At 41.6% G+C, this 20,811-nt stretch overlaps 1 protein-coding gene across 3 annotated transcripts in view; it reads right to left on the bottom strand.

Moving 5' to 3' along the window:
• SUSD1 (sushi domain containing 1) overlaps nt 1-7,510 on the bottom strand; it is a 49,149-nt gene extending 41,639 nt beyond the window's left edge. Inside the window, exons 1-5 of one of the 3 annotated variants that reach the window (XM_075739386.1) lie at nt 7,189-7,510; nt 5,220-5,351; nt 3,892-4,047; nt 3,079-3,231; nt 1,610-1,786 (exon numbers count right to left, since the gene is read on the bottom strand). In XM_075739386.1, the coding sequence (XP_075595501.1) occupies nt 1,610-1,786; nt 3,079-3,231; nt 3,892-4,047; nt 5,220-5,351; nt 7,189-7,270 (700 nt within the window). In that variant the 5' untranslated portion in view covers nt 7,271-7,510. Of the gene's footprint in view, nt 1-1,609; nt 1,787-3,078; nt 3,232-3,891; nt 4,048-5,219; nt 5,352-6,790; nt 6,997-7,188 lie in introns of those variants that run through there. The other 2 variants (XM_075739387.1, XM_075739388.1) reach the window with 2 other exon arrangements.
• Nucleotides 7,511-20,811: the final 13,301 nt, after the last annotated feature.

The following is a 20,811-nucleotide window of genomic DNA, read 5'->3' as shown; positions in this document are numbered from 1 at the left end:
TACATCCTTACATTTAAATAAAAAGGGTGATCTGCTCCGGACGTTAGGTCACACATCTTAGCAAATTTGACCTACCTTCAGTGGCCAGTTTCATCATCACTATGTAAAATAAACTCTTAAATTACCATAGGAAGGAAGACCAAAGACAAGTTTATTGATTTTCCTGAAACAGATGACATTACAACTGGCCAGGAAAAATTTTTAAATTAGCAATAAAGACTTATCAGGGAAACTCTCAGAGTTTCAAGAATTATTTAAAGCTCCCTTTACTAATATTAAATAAAAAAAAAATCAGACTTGCTGGTTTTACAAAAAGAGAAGTCTTAATTGAAATCCAGGAAAAGAGCTTGCAGGTACAAAGCAGAAATAAATTTGTCATTTCAGACTCATGGCTGTTTCTTGGTGTTCAATGTGGTTTATTTCAGTTAATGTTGAGAGATGTGCTCAGAAACTCTGACCTGACCTACTGTTTGACTATAGAAACTAAAAAAAAAAAATCACATGAAAAAGCCATCACTGAAAAATTTTAATAAAAAACAAATGTACCAACAACTCACAAGGACTCCATTCCATAAGCTTCCGTTAGGGACCTCTAGAGACTCTGGACACTTCCTTTTTTGTTTTCAAATTCATTTATTTATTTTTTTGGAAAAATGTTGTTTGAATTGTTTTATTTTTTATTCCAGTAAATTAGTATTAAATTGTTTTATCTTTTCTTTCCGATGAATTCTCTAGTGATATTTAATAGTTGACTTTTCCCAGCCACACTGATTTAGCATCCTTACTATAGTTTATTAACTTCCCATGGACACACATACAAACATCACGTTTCTATGCACCCCCAAAGAAAAAAAAAGGGGGGGGGGGGGAGAATTAGAAACCAAGAGGGCTTTTGTATTTTGAGAGAAGGACCTCTCCTCACTAAATGGTAATTTTAAGGATGACAATTCTCCCCTGTAGAATTGTTATTCACAGTGTAGTTTCTGTTAGCTAGCACTAACTAGTATACAGACTTTCTAAGTACTCAGAGGAATGCAAAACCCTGCACTTCTAGCAGTAATATTTCAACAGAACGGGTGATTAGAACACCAAAGCAAGTGGACGTTTTAAAGATGCTCACAGGAAACTTAACGCTTCAGAGATGTGAAAGCATTTGCTCATGCACAAATGCTCTTAAAATTATGAAGGCTATCCAGAGATGAGTGGTGGTATGATGCCTCTCTTTTGCATCTGCAGTCAATCTTAGGAAAAAACAATCTGTCAGAAAAATTGTACTTTTCATGAGAGGTCACTGATGCCTTCCAAGTCAGTGGCCCTTCCCATGAAATGCTACAGAAATCTAGTTGTTTTCTGGGCCTTGGTTCACAGGCACAAGGACACATTGCAGTGTCTGTAAAAATGCAAGGACCAGCATCGAAAATGTCTTTACACTAACAAGAAGAGGTGGCACAATTTTACAACCTGTCCTTTTCTTTTCTTTTTTTGCAAATAGCCAGATCTTGAAAAATTATCCTTCAGACTGAGGAAACACTCTACTGTCACAAACACACTTCCCCATGCATAAACCTCCTTAATGAAAAATTTAAGAAAGACTTAAGACTGTTTTCACCTTTACAGCTTAAAGTGGCAGGTTCCCAAGTTTCATTTGCAGTGCAATGTGAGAACTTGCCCTCGTCGCTGTAAAATCCTTCTTTACATTCATACAGAACCACACTTCCTAGTAGTGAGCTGTAGTTTCCCACAATGTAGCCATGCTGCATTTCAGGAGGGGAACCACATCCAATTTCTGCAAAGAGATTGAGTTAAAAGATCTCACAGTAAAAAAAATCACAACACACACCCACTTTAAGATGAGCTGAACTGGATAGTCACCTCACAAAATACACCCAATCAGATGAATGTGAGGGGTCGCCAAAGGGGTACAAAGATTACAGTTGAAGTGTTTACTGGCCACAGTTGGAGGAACACAGTGATCCAGGTATTGAGCTACACCTTTACTAACATACAGCTGGAACCATTCACAACACCAAAGAGGCGACACTGCAATGTGATGGTGGTCTGCGTATGACAGTCTCATTACAGCCACGGCTGAATGATGCTTCAAGGCTAGATGAAAATTTCAGGCCCTAATGCACAGCTTTACTTCCCTGTGCTTTCGAAAGGTGAAGCACAGTGGATAGGCTGAAATGAAATCATCTGCCCCTCAATTCCTCCATCTCACTGAACCAGCCTATATACAAACCTACATTCCTTCAGCACAGCTGCCTGACAGCGCTCCCTTGTCCGACTCTGCAAGTGACACAGTCAGTACGGACATGCTGCACAGCACGTGGAGGGGCAAGTCAGTGAGATAAGCAGTGTTATCAGCAATTCTGGCAAAACGAAGCAGAGCACTCCAGCTGGAAGCACTGGACAAAGTACAGGCAGTGAGCTTTGTGGACTTGCAGTAATTCAGAAATGACAGCTGGATATAATAGAGGCAGTTCCTTCTACCTAGGATGCCAGGGTTCATTACACACTCTGACAGCTACAGCTTATGCTGCTAGCACTTTGTATCTGTGAAAGCCTACATTACAGAGGAAAGGAAGAACAGTTTCAAATTTATTTTTTTTTATGGCGAGATAAAAAAACCAGTTTATTTATGCAGGTGGCACAGTGTAGAATAAATAGCTAAATTATTATTTTATTAGGCTTGTTTCATTCACGTGACCCATCTTACCAGCTCTTTATCCTCCTTTCCCTTCCCCATCAAGCAGCGGGATTATATAAACTTAAGTAGATTATACCACACTTCCTTCCTATTCAGAAACTCACTACATCACCCTCATGGCATTATTCAGTTTCTCTGACTCTGCACACCTGAACCACTGCTGAAAGCCTGTAGAAGTCATATTCAGTGTCAACTGTACCATCCAGACATCACTGGAACCCAAGAAGAAAAAAATTCATACAGCAGGCGAAGTCCACAGAGAGGGCTTCTGCCCTGCAGACTTGAAAGCACAGGTCAGAGCAGGGATTACTATATCATGTAAGATCTGGTTTTATCTGATAGTGAAAACAGCATCCAAAGACTCTCACCTTTGCATGAAACTCCGCTCCCATCTGGATGAAAAGAACGCTCTCCATTTTCCAATTTATAACCTTCATTGCAGTAACAGTTGTAGCTGCCTTCAGTATTCATGCATCTTGCATTGTGACCACACAGCCCAGACTCCTCACATTCATCTATATCTAAAAATTCAGAGAAAAATATATGCACTTGGTAATAGCTTTGGGGTTTTTTTTAATTAATTAATGTAGGACCCAAGCTTAAAACAAATAAAGCATTTCATGAAAGGTTCTATGTAGCTTCTGATGGCTTGTCTGTGAAACAAAGGAGCTTATCATTGCCTGGTATTCAAGCATCCAGGAGGAGACTCTCAATTTTGTCGCCAGATACCTTTTGAAGCGCTTCCGTTTTACCTGACAAATAGTTTCCAATCTTGTCTCCTGCTACAACAATCCCAGAAAAATCCCGTACCTGCAAATATCTTAATCAGTTACAACAATACATTACTGTAACAAGGAACTGACTCATTTTCTACACTAAATACAAATATGACATTCTATGGGAAGGTAAGTATCATCTTATTTTTTAAATCTGGCTTCTTTTTCTGAAGATTATTACTTGAATGTGACTGTGAAGCAATGATTCTAACACAGCAAAGAATGCAAAACGGAACTAATTCATAGCTGTTAGAACCTAGATGTCAAATAAGTGTTTGCACCCACAGCAGAAACTGCTCTGATGCAGTTTTAGAAAGTAAGTTCTAAGCTGATAGAAAAAAAAAAAGATTTGTGCAGTAGAAAAGTTCTGGATTCCCAGTGGTCTAGATTCTTTGTGATGTCTACCTGTACAGTTCGTGCCATCATTGGGAATAAATGTCTTGTTGTTGTTGGAGGCTCGGTATCCATCAAGGCAAACACAGTAAAAACTTCCGTGTGTATTATGACACAGTGTGTGATTTCCACAGATCTTGACGGCTCCAATCTGGCATTCATCTTTATCTGTCAGCATATTTAAAACACAGCACAGAGAGACTAAGAAAAGTAGAGTATCCCCCCCTCCCCACTCATCCTTGTGTAACCAGACTTCCCCTGTTTTTCCAAGTTATTTGGGATATAAACAGTGCTAGTAAGCTGGAGTATTTAGACCACCAGAGGTTGCTGTCCCCGGATGAAACTGTGAATAAAGTTTCATGACAACGCTTGAGCTGATCTAAGAGCTGTTGAAACCAGAAGGCCCCGCTGTCCGCTTCTGCTCTTCCTTACGGCATGCGCTGGCTGCAGCACTTGTGCTGATCTTACCCAGGTCTCTCAACTGGCAGAGAATTAACATGGCAAAATGTGCAGCTTCTCTTCTCCCACAATAATGAGATAATTGAACTCTGGGCAAGGCCCAGGAGGTGCCAGTGCTTGTGATGGACGGGAAAGAGATCAGAAGTGGAGAACCTTCCCCTTTAAGCTGTGGTAGGCTATGATATACACTCACACACAGCATTTGACATCATCCTTTGATTCACATACTGGTTTGTCATGTATACAATAGTATTAAAAGGACACCATCAGCCACAGTAATAAAACAATGCTGAACAACACTTTACATGTAACAGACATTAGCACCTAAGAAATGTGTATGTATGCACACTTTTATTAAGAACCTTCAACTTATGAAATTAATTTTTAGTTACCCAGTAATCTAAGATAACTGGGAAAATCAGCAAAATAGCACTAATTGTCAGCTTTATCATCTAGTTTTCAGTTCAAGGGTGCATAGGTTGAAAAGAATATTAAAGTGAAGCCCACCATATTTAACTTCTTTTTTTTTTGCTGAAGCTAAGGTAAAAATATTAAATAAACCATTCCAATACTTTTTTAAAAAGTATTTTATAAACCCCTACATTTTCTGAGACAAAATTAATTTAAATCCTTCATTATATAGCAGAAACTGAATAAAATAGTTAAGCAACTAAGTACAAAACAATACTTACATCAAGTAAAATGGCTAGCTGTTTAAAAAAAAAAAAAAGGAAAAACAATCTGCACATACTCTAGGCTTTGGAAATTCTGCCAGGAAATGACAAAGCTTTTACCGTGTTTTGAGTTCAGTAATATTACTTGAGAAAGAACATTTTAGGAACACGCACAGTTTCTTGCCATTGTACAAACAGGCAGCCTACCTTGACAATGAGTTCTTCCATTGCCTACAAATCCATAGTTACAGATGCAGACACTTTTTCCTTCAATTTGATGACATGTAGCATGAATGTGGCAAGTTGCACACACATCTGGAACTGATCTGGTCACAACTGCTTTAAGAACAAAAAGATGCAATTACTTTTTTTTAAGGACAATAAAGGTGGTCTGGCATGGGTAACTGGCACAGAATTTAAAGTGGAGATAAAATCCAGATTAAAACACAAAGAATAAAATCCCATCTCCTCCCATCTCATTTTCAAGCTTGCAGGAAAAACACAGACATAGTATTCAGAGGCCAAAGACAAAAAAATAAGCATAAAGTATTAAACAAAATAACTATACTGAACAGTTTTCTCCATCCATCTATTCTCTGACCACAAAAAAACCCAGCTTTTCAGCAATTAGCAAGGTTTAGAAGACATAAATAGCTCTATCCAGTATTATTAACCTTCTCTCCATTTTCTTTCCCTTTTGCTTTTATTTGTTTCCTCATTTATTCTATTATCTTGTTTTTATTTTTTATGCATAGACATTTGGGCTATTTATCAATCTATTTGTATCTTCTACCATCAACATGTATATGGTATAAATGTTATTCATAAAAATAATGTTGAGAATGCGACCAGCAGGAAAATTGCTTATAGTAAAATCATTTGAGAAATGAATTTATATTAGAAGTAGTTTTGCAGCATATGACACACAATCTAATTTATTCCAATTCAATAGGACTACAAATATACATGAAACCAGAATAAAATATGAACTTATTCTCTTATTTGTAGTCATACTTTCAGTGCATTACGCGCATTTGTCTCCATTTTTGGTAAGCTCTTTTTGTTACCTTCACACATGCACTGGCTTTCCAAACAATAAACCTCAGAACGGAAGGTTTGAACGCAGACAAAGTATGTATGTGTTTACACCCATTTTTTACATTTTTAAAGCTATAACTAATACTGCGTAAGCTGATGTTGTCTCATGATGCTGGACACAGAAGAGTAAAAAATTCCATACTGCTAAGACAGCTAAGACTGAGAAGGATGGTGTGGTTCTTACAAAACACAAGCCTTACTGCATATATAGCTGCTCTGACAAAATTTTGTGTACCTCTACATGGTGTCCAAGTACATAACCATAACAGGAAGGAGAAGGCAGCTGAACACTCTAGCCAACCTTTTTAACGCACCAAAGGTATCAGTGTGATAAAGGTGCCCTTCCCCACGCGCAGCGTTTCAGTTTTACTCACAGTGCATTTCTGAGTGCCTTAAGAATCGCAGGAAGCATCATGGACTCCTACTCCCAATTCTCAATGCTTTTAAATACCTTTTTATATGTGTTTCTACTAAGAACAGAAAACTAAAATTGTCAGCATGCAATGGTAGCCAATTTAGCTAAAAAAATTAAATTTAAAAACAGCCGCGGTAGTAACTTTCTCATGATACCTCAATCTTGTGATAAGACATGGGAGTGTCCTCCTCAGATTGCTGCTCCAGGAGATAGAAACCGTTTTTTTTCCCTCCCTTACTACTGCAGATGAAACTTCACAACTTACTTCTCCTCAGTAACACACGTTTTTTCACTCCGGCACTGAAATCACCTCTACGGTTTCACTCCTACCCAGGCGCTCCCCCCGGCGCGGCTCCCGCCCAGGCCAGGCCCTCTCACCCGGCAGGCACACGAGGCCGCGGCCACCACAGCCGGTGCGAAACATGGCGCCCCGAGGCCTGCCTCCGCCGCCACCGCCGGGCCCTCGACGTCCCGGCAGGGCAGGCGCCCGCCGCCACGCCACAATCCTCCTGCCGCCGCTGCCCTCACCCCACGCTCCCCATCCCCTTCGCGCCCTCCCCGCCTCGTCCGAAGGGCGCTGCCCTAACGGCCCATGGCCCCGCCGCTGCCCCGAGGGAGGGAAGCGGGGCCAGGCCTGGGGGCTCGGGGAGGTGCCGTACTTACCCCGCCGCCGCCCCGCACACTGCAGCAGGGCCAGCAGCAGCAGCAGGAGCCGCTGCAGGACCCAGCCGCCCCCTGAGCTCATGTCCCCGCCGCGGCCTCCGAGCCCTGGGTGCTGCGCGGCCCCGATGTCTCCACATCCTCCCCGTGGGGTGGAGGGTGGGAGGGGAGCCCGAGGGGAGGGCGAAAGGCCGCGGCCCCCGGCCGTCGCGCTTTTCCTAGCGCCTGCCTCCCGGCGGGGCGGGAGCACCCACAGGCTGCCCTTATCGCCGCCGCCGCGCCTTCGGGCCACCCCTCGTTTTTCCCCTCAGCGAGGCCCCTTTCCCTCTTGCCCGCAAAACCCTCTCTTTTCTTCCTTTTTTTTTTTTTTTTTTTTTTGGTCTCTTCCCTGGCACAACCCCTTTCCTTCCCCAGGACACCGCCTCTGCCCCGGCCGGGCGAGTGGCATAGCTGATAAGGGCTGTTGCTGTCTGTAGCAGCCGGCCCTTACCCCGGGGAGGGGGGAAGGGTGGGTTGAGAAGTGGAGGGAAGGATTATTTATGATTCCTGGGAATGAGGGAAAGGCGACCGGAAAGTTACACCTCTTGGTATATGCAGCTGTGCTGCTCCCGGCCCGCCCGCCGTGGGAGCCCCCTACCCTGGCAGCAAACGGGACCGAGCAGCAGATTCTGGTTGATGTTGAGGTCCTGGCCCTGCTGGGGCAACGCCGTAGCCCCACGTCTGGAAGGGGCCAGTGGCCCGACACACACAAGAAGGGCTGCTCAGGGGCTCTGCTGGACTTGTCTGCAAGTTTGCACGAGGTTGGCACATCACAAGTGTATGAAAGTTGTTTAACTGTACGCCACCTGCCATTGGTACTCGTAACGCTTTCTATTGGAGGCCTTCGCCGCAGTACAGGTGGATCCCAAAACTGTGGTTGTAGTCGGTACCTGATGCACTGCCTGAAGAGTTTTGTGCAGTAGAAGGATGGTAATCCTCCTAAAGCTCATGGTCCTTATTCATGTCTGCAAACCTGAATTTTAGAAGGCTGCATAAACTTGTATTGACCTACAAGTGCAGTTGGCCTGTTATCACAACTGCAGTAAAGTGCCAAGGAGATAAATGGGGGAAGCCTGACACAAAGGTAGATTTAGGCATCTTTCATGTGCTCCAGTGACCTTCCTGAAGAAGTTTTCCTGATGTGTTATGTTGGCTTTACATTAATGCCCTTTAATGCTAACACAGTCAAGTCCTCCATTACAATTGCATTTAAGTGCTTAACGTGGTATTTTACTACTGTATCTGCTGTGTTATAATAACAAAGACCAAAAAATCTGTGTCTGATTTCAATGGAAACAAAACTCAGTTTCGTAAAATTATCAGCTTTATTGATTAACTTTTATTTACATAAGTTGTTCCATTCCAGTGGTTTTTAATTACTGTCCTGCCTACTTAAGCATATATACATCTTTATTAAGCTTCTGGTACCCTTATTCATCTTGTCCGGGATACAAGGTGACCTGACTCTCCAGCAGTGACCAGTTACATCACATACAACCTTGCTTTTGAATTAATACACTGTATTTGTCAGTACTGTGGGTTTCTATCTTAAATTACTAAAATTGGAGGCATGCATTCTCAATGGTGGTAAGTAGTTTATCAGTATAAAAGAAAAAATTATTCAAAGAGGAACCGTTCTGCATAGCATATTTAAAATTATTTGGAAATTACATTTTTCTCTCCTTTAGCAGCCCACCAAGTTGCAGACACACTAATCACTGCAATTTCTCCTGTTCCTTTCATAAAAAGTAGTGGGAGCATTCATAAACACCCCACACAGCAAACAGGAAAATATTTTTGGCAGCAAGCCTGAATAAATATGAATATGTAATTATATTTATAAAGAGAACAAGTTAAAAACTCTAATATGAACATTTTTTAAAGAAAGTAACAAGGAAATGTATCAGTGGAAGAAAATACAGGAATGGAACAAACCTCCTTGTTTTATTCCAGTCTAATATGTCTTAAACAGCTGAATAGTTGCTGCTTAAGACATACTTAGCACCAAATAATTAAACTACATGCGAAGGCTACTTTAAATTACATATATGTTGTTTGCATGTCTAAATTCAAAGGACAGTCATAGGAAATATGTGTCAAAAGGATATTGAGAAGTTGTCTATTCTGTTTTTCTGCTCTACGATAAGATCAACTCTACATAAATGATTCCTGACATACTTGTCTAACCTGCTTTTTATAGTGACAGTGATACGGAATTCACAGCATTCCCAGTCTGTTCCAGTACTTCGCTCTCTTTGTAATCTGAAAATGGTAATACAAGGTTCAACTTAAATTGTTAAGTCTTTGTTTAGGTCACAACAGACTCCCAACAGCCTTCATGATCTGGACCCAGGTTTGAATCAGCCACTAAAACTAGTCACAGATCACTTCTGCTCTGAGGTCACCTGCCCTCAGCTAATTTATTTAGACAATTAAAGATTCATGGAGGTAAGACAGATCGGTGTCACAACATGCTGATCCTTACAGCCTAGGCAGATTTAGCTTATTTCATACAAAAATCTGTCTAATGAAAATACAGGGTAATATCCACATAGATTTTCATTTCTGGATAGGATGAGGTTTTTAATCTTTCCATTGTCAAACTTAAAGGAACTAGTTTGTAAGTACAATGTTACCTTTGTCCCTAATAGCATTAAGTCTCACTACCCAGAAGGCATCTGTACCAGTATTTGCTTCCATTTCTCTTCTTTGTGATGAGAAAACAGTTGAGATGGTCAAAGTAATTGAATTCATCCAGAGACACTTGGAAGTTTCCTGTGCAGTTTTCCCTTGCAGCTGTCTAAAAGGAGATAATTGAAAATCAGAAAGGCAAGCAGGATTAAACATCTCTTCAGCCGTCCGTATTTGTTCTGTCTCCTTTGCAGACAGTGAATTTCACTATATCACCTAAATCACATTATTTTTGTAAGGAGGTTTGGCATAGATTACACTACTTATTCTGACATATTTGGTACTAATGGCTCTTTCAACAAATAGATTTTTAAAAACACAGAAAACATCTTCAGCCAGACTGAATAAATGTAATTCATCCTTGTTAACACATCACTCAGCTATTCATAATGCAGTTGCATTCTCAAACAGCTTGCTATAAAGCACTTCTTTCCAGCTGGCAATGAAAAGTAACTGTAACTTGATGGAAGGTTCCTTCCATCTGAATTCTGCCTCTCTTGGCTATTTAAAATTAATCAGATTAATATCTGGTTTCTGGTTATCCACTTGATTTCCAGAATAAGCAACAGCAACTGTTGAAGCAGAACTAACTGAAAAATTGGCTGACCCTCTTCAGCTTCTAATGAAAATGCTTCAGTAAATATTGTGCAGAAGAAAAACATTCTCATGTAATGAATTTTGCTACAAAGGAAATATTACCACTCAAATTGTTTGCAGCATTTCTGTCTATACTCTCAGTGCCCCTATGCTCCTGTCTCAACTTCTGCCAAATGAAGTCAAGATGAAAAAAAGAAATGGGATTTCTGCAAAAGAATTAGAGTGAGAGATACCTGAATTTGAACCTCAAATTTTGAATGCTTCTGTACAATTTACTTGGAGGATAGACCTTGGATGAAAAAGACATCAGAGCATGCCATATACATCTCGTAGCAAGAGCATGGTAGGTGATAAAGCCTATTGACCGTTGCTGCTAATCAGAAAAGCAGCTCTACAGAGCCAAAGGGCTGCTATCTGTGGGTTTTAGCATAGGACTAGGAGCCCAAACTGAGCTTTGCCACAAACTCACTGTGACCTTTGATAAGATAACCCCTTTCTGCCTCTCTTGGCTTCTCCCTCCCACTTAGTTGTGAAACTGGGATAATATTCCTACATAGGTATGTTGAGGCTTAATACCATACAAGCGGCTCTGAGATGATGCAATGTAAACTTCTCTGATAGAGGCTTTGATGTCACTACAATCTGCCCCATTATTTTTAAACCACAAGGACTTCGCATCAATCAACTTATGGGGCAGCATCCTAATGTTGCTAGATCTTGGAATATCATGTGAGGACGCTGCTGACTAGTCATTGCTTTTGATTGTTCCATGCTGTTACATACAAGCTGTGTCATTATTTTGAGGGCTATGCTGACTGAAGTCAATAGTTAAGAGGAGAGATGTGGAAAGTCACGGAGGAAAAGTAAAGAAAAAGAGTAACAGCACCCCCTTCATACATTACATATATATATATATATGTATATAAAGTAGTGTTGTGATTTTCTTAACTGCAGATAGATGAATAGACATCTTTTCCTTTTTTGATCCTAGAATACCTGCTAAAATCAGAAGAGAAAGAACTGGGCAATAACCATAATGCTTCTTTCTCTGCCAGGCTCCCCAAGCTCATCCACAGGAGTGCTGGTCTTACCATCATTGCTGCACAAAGCTTAATAACAACTTATATCTAGGGCAACAATTCATGATAATTTTTTTAATAGGTACAGGAAGAAAACCAAATCCCACTGATTGTATTATTCTTCTGTCACCATTACCTTTGCTATATTTTGGGGAAAGACCAGTCTAGAAGTGCTATAATCATTAGATGGGAAATATGGCAACTTGTCAAACTATATTATCTATGAAAACAAGAAATTGCATACACGTGTCTTAAGATAAGGGAAAACAGATATTGACTAGAGGCTATAAAGCAAACAGTTCTTCTCAAGCTGTTCGGGCAGCTGGGGATTTTTTTTTCCCATGGCTTCTTTCCCTACAAACTAACTGTATTTTGTCACCTGGCAATCTCGTATTTGCATCAAGACTTTGTAGTGGGAAAGAAGAGGGGAAGAATTTAATAACCAAACCTTTCATAGTAAATTCTTAGACCTTCACTCTCTGAGATGTTTTGTAAGCAATTCAGTATTTACATGCTGTTTATCCAGCTTAAAGAAATTGTTATCTCAATTAGAAAGCACCTCAAGTTACTGTATTTTTAGACTCTGGGAACACAAGGCCAGCAGGGTGAGTTGGGTTTCAGATTCATAACATTATGCATTCATTTTTGGCATACAAAGAGAGAGTGCTTTTGTTTGGTTACAGAGACTGCATGAGCTCTGCTCTTTGGTCTTTCAAAATTCAGTTAGGTATAACTCCATTATTTCTACATTTAGAGTCAATCAGAGGAGAAAGAGACCCTTGGTGATGACATTTGTGTGTTGTCATAAATTGTAGTAAAGACATAAGATTGTCATTTCTAGGGAAATAAAAGGTCACCTTGTCTTTTTTGGGTAGTAATTGCAGAGCTGACAGCCCTGTTCATGTTCAAATAGTTTACAGTATTCCCACAAGACTCTTCAAGACTATCATCAGTAATGACACTATCCAGAAATTCATTGGCAATAAGAAACCATTTGCCACAGTAATTAAAGGTTGAATTCTGTCTAGTACTGAACATTTGTTATTGCACCACAAAAATACAGTAGCTAAATGACAAAATCATTGACCTTTGCTGGGATTTTTTCTACTACCTGGTTTTTCCCACCAGGAGTATGTATTAATCAATAGGACCTAAATAAAAATTAGAGATCAGAGATATGCTTAAAAATGATGGAAACTTCTCTATAAAAGCAAAATAAAGTATTCTGGGGATAGGTGTTCACATTCTGAAGGGTCCTAAAAATTTGGAGGAAGAGACTCAGACAACTAGACTAGTCAGTTGTTCCATTTTATATAGACTCAAAATTGGGGAGATTACTGTACATCCTAATAAAGAGACAGTGCACGAAAATGCATGTTTGTATGTACTGGCTTTGAGATGGTGCTTGTCAAATCATAAAACCACAAATATTTGATACAAGTATTTGCTGGGTTTTAGAGAGAGTTTTTTAAAGCACTGGCTAGGATTTCCAAATACTAAAAATTTTCCAAATTAAGATATTTCCAAAATTAAACTGTTCTTTAAATTTAATCAACCCTGCTTTAATCTTAAAATTTAGGCAGAGAAGTGCCACTGTAGATGGCACAATATCTAGGAAACAGGGAAAATGTATCTGAACCTAAGCTATTGCATAATTGTGATCAGTATATGGTGAAATGTTTGAAAAAACAAAGCATTGCTGGTGGAAAAACACTCAGAGACATCTGTGTATTAGAAGTGTAGAACCATCTATAAGCATTATGAACTTGTGCCTAAGGAAAAATAGCTACATCTTGTAAATCATGAAATTTAGAAATAACCTTCTCTGCCTTTATAGTTCTTTCTTTTTTTTCTCCCCTCGCTGTATAGAAAAAGCAACCCTTAATGACAACCTCAGTATTCCACTGTTGGTTATCATGAGATTAAAGTATAGTGCATAATAATGCTGATGGTCTCTGAATTACATATTTGTCCTGCACAGCCTTTCTCAAACAGCAACTTTTCCAAATCTTGGGAATACAGATTTCTGAGAATATTTTTTACTCAAAGCAACAACAAAATTTTTACTCAAAACAGTTCAACTTTCACTTCTACTTAGTGATCCTTCTACACTTATGATTCTAAAGACAATTATGCATAAAGTGAACACTTGGACCTATAGTAAGTACTTTAGACCCAGCATCAAAATTTTGGGCATGTTTTAAACTTGTTGTAGATGATCTTCCTGAGGAATGCATGACCAACTTGCATTGTAGAATATTCCCCCCAAATTAACCTGGACACAGCAGTCAATAAGCAGATGTTGCATCATTAACTACTTTTCCTAGGTTACTTTTCTGACCTTGTAATTAAAATACACTTTAGAGTTGCAGAAGAAGCATTGCAATTGTTTATGGTCATGTGCAATATTCCTCTCAAAACTCCTGTGATAGTATTATGAAGAGAGAAACTGAGACAAATAAAACTTAACTAAATCCACAAATCTGAGCAAGAAATCTAAGTTTGTCTTACAATGCACTGTCAGTTCTAACCTTTAAATCTGTAGGCAAAAAAAAAAATCCATATGAAAATGTAATCTTTACCTAGAAAAATGTATAGAAAACCAACAAACAGATAAAAATACACTCTCTCCCCACAACAAACCTGGATGTGGGTAACACATGGCTACGATGTGTCTCTAATGAGTAGTTAATGAGCTACTCCCACGCTAAATCCTCTTTTTGCCTTCTTGGAGAGCTTCCTATACACTAGAAGAGCTTGAGAATCAAATAGTGTAAGTCTGTGGGAACTAAATGATGACTGCCTAATTAGTCCTGCACTGGGCTGAGTATTTTTTTCTTTCTATGTACTACATCAACCCATTGTCTAATTACAGAAATTTTTTATTTCGTACCCATTTGAAGTACAAGTGGTTCATCTGTGACATTATACAGCTACATAAATCAAATATCCCAATTTATAACTGTCTTAATGATACAACACTGTGCATTAACGTAGTGTTAAGATCCAGGTAAGTGATTTTACATGTCCTTCCAGTCTTTAAAAGACCAGGGAGTGTTTTACAGTTAGGCTGAAGGTACAGGCCCATCATTGGGAGAGTAAGTGAGAAGATACAGATATATTTAAGTCTAGCAGTGTAGTAGTTTAGATTGGATCCTAGACTTTGAAAGGGAAAAAAATCAAGATTAGTCAGCAGGATTTCTCAATTTGCATTCAGCATCTTAATCAAGCCCATTGTTTCTATGCAATTGATCTGCAAAGTTTTCTGTTAGAAAATTCTGCAATTTTCCTGTGAGATTGCATGAGACAGTAAGTGACTGAGATATCCTAGACAAGACAGGATGTTGTTGCTAACATCTTATGGCTGTGTTGGACCCTTCAGAAGTAATTTCTTCCTTATCTACTTTCCTGCTGATGAGTGGCAATTATGACTGTGAAAGTATTTTTCGGGGGTCTTGATTAAAATCTGATGCATCAAGATAAAAACTAACTGAAAAGTATAATCTTCCCATAATATAAAGTTAGGAGAATCTAACCCTACAGAATAACCCATTTGTGTAACAGCTAAAGATATACAGTAATTGAACACCTTCCTCAAAGAAAAACAATTTACATAAGCAGCAGTCATAGACTTGCACAGACTGCTGAATAATGGGCTCCATAAAGAGTTCCAGGCAGTTCTTTGGGAATCTTACAAGGATATATAGCATGACCTGAAGGTGAAATTAGCAGGCCATCTTGTGACAAGTGGGCTGTAACCAACAGTGCCAACCCAGAGCAGAAAGAAGGAAAAAGACATTTATGCCACCACACGTCTTAGCATCAAGAAACATGGTGTTGTGTATTAACTTTCATGTCATTGTCATTGAATTAACATTAAAAGGTCTTATTTCGGGAGATGCTTAAACCCAAAACCTCAAATTGGTTACTGCATTGTTGTTTACTGTTGAAATGGGAAGGCACTCATCAATTAGGATCGGTCTCCTATCAAAATCTTCATCCAGTTCAGTATCTGATGTACCAATGAAGGCTCTGAGAAAGAGGGTAAGATTGTTGAAACACATATAAGAACAGTGTGAACCCTCTATGCTTCTGGCAAGCTATTTAAAGACTCAGCAAGAGAGAATTTGAAGCTATCCAGCCTCACTGAGAACATACACACAAAAAGAAAACAGAATATGTAATACAACCAAATTTCATATATGAAGGAAGGTGTAGAAACAACTTCCAGTTAATAGATGTGATAGAAGAGAGGGTAACAAACAGAAACTTACTGTGCTCTTGAATACAAAAACTACTGTCACAGCTTTGTAAAATGAGGAACCTTAGTTACACAACTCACAAGGTATTTCCAAATCTGTTGAGCAGATGAGTCAAATTCTACATATACAGGAACAACATTTTGTTAACACACTGTATTGTTGCTATTAAATCTCATACTACTTTTGGGCAATTTCACTATGGCAGACAACTGGAAATAAGAGGGGAGGGAAGGAAAGAACAGGTTAGAAATGCTAAAAATTAGTCAGCGACATTGCCATGTTCTTTGGTAAGAACAAAATCTGAAAAGTTCAAATTTTTGTCAATTCTTAACTGCAAGTTTTTAATTAGAAAAGAACCTACAACCCTCCCTCCAAACAGCCACCCACATTGCAGTGACTAAAATAGCGTATGGAGCTACAGACAGTTCTTCCCAGATCATCAGCAGAATTCATAGTACTGAACAGAAGCATTATCTTTTTTTTTTTTTTTTTTTAGCTTTTGAGATAGCCTTAAGTACCATTTTTTGTGTTTCAATCATGTTTTTTTAAAAATCTTCGATTTTATTTTTACAGGCAGTGATACTTACTGAACACTGTTTGCAAATATATTCTGTAGGTGTGTGCTAGGTACCACCATAGCAGGGTAGAAATAGAAGCTGTATCCAACCACAGAGCTGCAAGCCTGCAGCATTATGCAATATCCTTCAGTCAGTCCTCTTTTAAAGTTTCCAGTCACAGAATAATGTGGCTTTTCAGATTAAGATGTGCTCTGGAAGGGGGGAAAAACCCCCAAAACCCTCAATAAAATCTTTATAAACCCTTCATCATTGAAGTAACATGCACACATGGTACATTTAGTGCAGGTACTACAGAAGGTACGCCTTTGCTTTTTGGCCAAATGCTTCACTGAAAGCTAAGATCCTCTCAGATGGACACTGACTAACTGTACTTGAAGCAGACTGAAAAAAAAACCCACAACAACAACAAACCAAAAAAAAGACCCCAAAATGTTACCCTGATAAACTGACTTAGACTAGGCAGCAAGTGTTAAGGAGTGGGAATGATCACTAACTTGAGGCTGAAGTAGTGCTCTGCTTCTAGGAGCTTTTTTGGAGTCAGGTGACTTCTGTTCCTATCCTACGCTGCCCTAAGGAGGTTTGTCCTCATTGTCAATGGACAATTTCTCTCGTGTTTTTGCAGCATCTGAGCTGAGTTTATCGTTGACAGCAAAGGCATTGGTCTGGAAACGGTCTCTGGGAGGATCCACTTCTCTGAGATCTCTTTTCCCCTCTACCTTCCTCTACAGGTGCTTCCTCTCACCTATGTATTCTACCACAGGACTTCCACTTTCGTATCTTTTGTTTAGACATCCTTGTACTCACCTGCTACGCTCTGAAGAACTCAAGGCCAAGTATCCAAGCACACTTAAGAAAATGCAGGAGGGGATTTTTATTTTATTTTTAAAACATACATTAACTTGTTTCCAGCTCTGCAAATGGGTGAGCACTGGGGCTGTAGAGTAATCTTTTGGGGCTGATCCAAACCGTATGAGATCTTATCTGTTGGCAAAGCCACCTGTTACTGCCCTTTCTGTTTCAGCTTGCAAGTAACAGAACCACCCCCAGCCTGGTACGGCCCTCAAACTACTGCCCACTAGTGCTCCTCCATGTGGGATAAAGCTGCGATGTGTAATCCAAAAGCAATCAAAAGAGGTTTCAGGGTCTTGGGACGGTCACTCAAGGGATCTGGAGCGCAGGTTATTTTTACCTCCCTCCTTCCAGTTGCAGGCAGCAATGTTGGGAGGAACAGACTGACACAGTCCATAAACGCATGGCTCCGTGGCTGGTGTCACTGCCACAGTTTTGGAGGTTTTGACAATGGGATGGCCTACATGGCACCAGGCTTGATGAACTCTGATGGGATTCACCTCTCTCAAAAGGGACAAAGGCTCTTTTCCCGGGAGCTAGCAGGGCTCATTGACAGAGCTTTAAACGAGGCTTGAAGTGTGTGTGGGATAATGTCAGGCTTGCCTGCAACAGGTTGTGGGATGACATGCCAAGGTTGGAGGGACAGGGTGCTGATGAGGGCTCTCAGCCTGTTGGTCAGACGGGGTGCTGCTGGACACACTGCAGCACACTTTAAGTCTAGAGGAGGTGAGCCAGGGGCTCCTGAGGCAATGGGAACCAACAGGGAAACACTGGGAGAATACACCAAAGGAATTCCAGCCAGTCAGCCAGCCTCATCAGGGGCACAACTGAAATCCCTCTGTGCAAACGCACATAGCATGGGGAATGAACAAGAGGAGTTGGAGATGTGCGTACACCTGCAGGGCTATGATCTTATTGGCATTATGGAGATATGGTGGCATGACTCCTATGACTGGAGTGTTGGGATGGAGGGGTGCAGGCCTTTTAGGAAGGACAAGCAGGGCAGACAAGGGGGTGTTGCCCTCTATATCAATGACCAGCATGGAGCTCCACCTGGGGATGGAGGAAGATCTGACCAAAAGCTCATGGGTCAGGATTGAAGGGAGGGCAGGGACAGGGGACATCATAGCAGGGGTCTGCTACAGGCCACCCGACCAGGGAGACCGAGTGGATGAGGCCCTCTATAGACAGATAGTAGCAGCCTATGTTCACAAGCCCTGGTCCTTACAGGTGACTTCAATCACCCTGATATCTGTTGGAGGCAGGGCACAAGCAATCCGGGAAGATCCTGGAATGTGTTGATGACAACTTCCTCCTCCAAGTGATAGAGTAGTCAACAAGGAGAGGTGCCATACTGGACCTTGTTCTCATCAAGAAGGAGGGGCTGATAGGGGACGTGAAGCTCAAGGGCAGCCTTGGCTGCAGTGACCATGAAATGGTGGAGTTCAAGATCCTCAGGACAGGGAGAAGGGCGCACAGCAAGCTCACTGCCCTGGATGTCAGGACAGCAGATTTTGGCCTCTTCAGGGAACTGCTTAGTAGAATACCATGGGACAAAGCCGTGGAAGGAAGAGGGGCCCAAGACAGCTGGCTAGTATTCAGGGATAACCTCCTCCAAGCTCAGGAGCGACGCATCCCAACAAAGAGGAGGTCAAGCAAAAACACCAAGAGGCCCCCATGGATGAACAAGGAGCTCCTGGGCAAAGTTGAACAAGAAAAGGAAGCCTACAGAGGGTGGAAGCCAGGGCAGGTAGCCTGGGAGGAATACAGAGAAACTGTCTGAGCAGCCAGGGAGCAGGTTAGGAAAGCCAAAGCCCTGGTAGAAATTAGTCTGGCCAGGGATGTCAAGGACAAGAAGAAAAGCTTCTATAGGTATGTTTGTGATAAAAGGAGGACGAGGGAAAATGTGGGTCCCCTTCGGAATGAAACAGGTGACCTGGTTACCCAGGATATGGAGAAGGCTGAGGTATTCAATGACTCTTTTGCCTCTGTCTTCATTGGCAAGTGCTAGAGCCACACTGCCCAGGTCACAGAAGGCAAAGGCAGGGACTGGGAGAATGCAGAACTGCCCACTGTAGGAGAAGATCAGGTTCAAGACTATGTAAGGAACCTGAAGGTGCACAAGTCCATGGGACCTGATGAGATGCCTCCACGGGTCCTGGGGGAACTGGCAGAAGAAGTGGCCAGGCCACTCTCCATCATATTTGAGAAGTTGTGGCAGCCCCCTGAAGTTCCCACTGACTGGAGAAGGGGAAACTCAACCCTCATTTTTAAGAAGGGAAAAAAGGAAGACCCAGGCAACTCCAGGCTGGTCAGTCTCACCTCTCTGCCTAGCAAGATCATGGAGCAGATCCTCCTGGAGACTATGCTCAGGCACCTGGAAAATAAGGAGGTGATTGGTGACTGGCTTCACTAAGGGCAAATTATGCCTAACAAATTTGATGGCTTCTATGATGGGATTACGGCGTTAGTGGACAAGGGAGGAGCAACGGACATCATCTACCTGGAATTGTGCAAAGCATTTGACACTGTCCCACATGACATGCTTGTCTCTAAATTGGAGAGACATGAACTTGACAGGTGGCCCACTCGGTGGATAAGGAATTGGCTGGGTGGTTGCACTCAAAGAGTTGTGGTCAACAGCTCAATGTCCAAGTGGAGAACAGTGATGAGTGGTGTTCCTCAGGGGTCGGTACTGGGACCGGCGCTGTTCAACATCTTTGTTGGCGACATGGACAGTGAGATCGAGTGCACCCTCAGCAAGTTTGCCGACAACACCAAGCTGTGTGGTGCAGTCAGCACGCTGTGGGGAAGGGATGCCATCCAGAGGGACCTTGACAGGCTGGAGAGGTGGGCCCATGTGAACTACATGAAGTTCAACAAGGCCAAGGGCAAGGTCCTGCACATGGGTCAGGGCAATCGCAAGCACAGGTATAGGCTGGGCGAGGAATGGATTGAAAGCAGCCCCGAGGAGAAGGACTTGGGGTATTGATTGATGAGAAGCTCAACATGAGCCAGCAGTGTGTGCTTGCAGCCCAGAAAGCCAACCGTGTCCTGGGCTGCACCAAAAGAGGTGCGACCAGCAGGTCAAGGGAGGTGATCCTGCCCCTCTACTCTGCTCTGGTGAGACCCCACCTGGAGTACTGCGTCCAGCTCTGGGGGCCCCAGTACCAGAAAGACATGGAGCTGTTGGAGCGAGTCCAGAGGAGGGCCATGAAGCTGATCAGAGGGCTGAAGCACGTCTCCTATGAGGACAGGCTGAGGGAGTTGGGATTGTTCAGTCTGGAGAAAAGGCGGCTCCGGGGAGATCTAATTGTGGCCTTCCAGTACCTGAAGGGGGCCTACAGGAAAGGTGGTGAGGGACTGTTTATGAGGGAGTGTAGTGACAGGACAAGGGGTAATGGGTTTAAACTAAAAGAGGGTCGATTTAGATTAGATGTTAGGAGAAATTCTTCACTGTGAGGCTGGTGAGGCACTGGCACAGGTTGCCCAGAGAAGCTGTGGATGCCTCATCCCTGGAAGTGTTCAAGG

This window comes from Balearica regulorum, chromosome Z (genome assembly GCF_011004875.1).
Source record: "Balearica regulorum gibbericeps isolate bBalReg1 chromosome Z, bBalReg1.pri, whole genome shotgun sequence".
Classification (NCBI taxonomy): domain Eukaryota; kingdom Metazoa; phylum Chordata; class Aves; order Gruiformes; family Gruidae; genus Balearica; species Balearica regulorum.
Note: the sequence above shows the minus strand (reverse complement) of the source record. Positions and strands in the feature narration are given on the sequence as shown.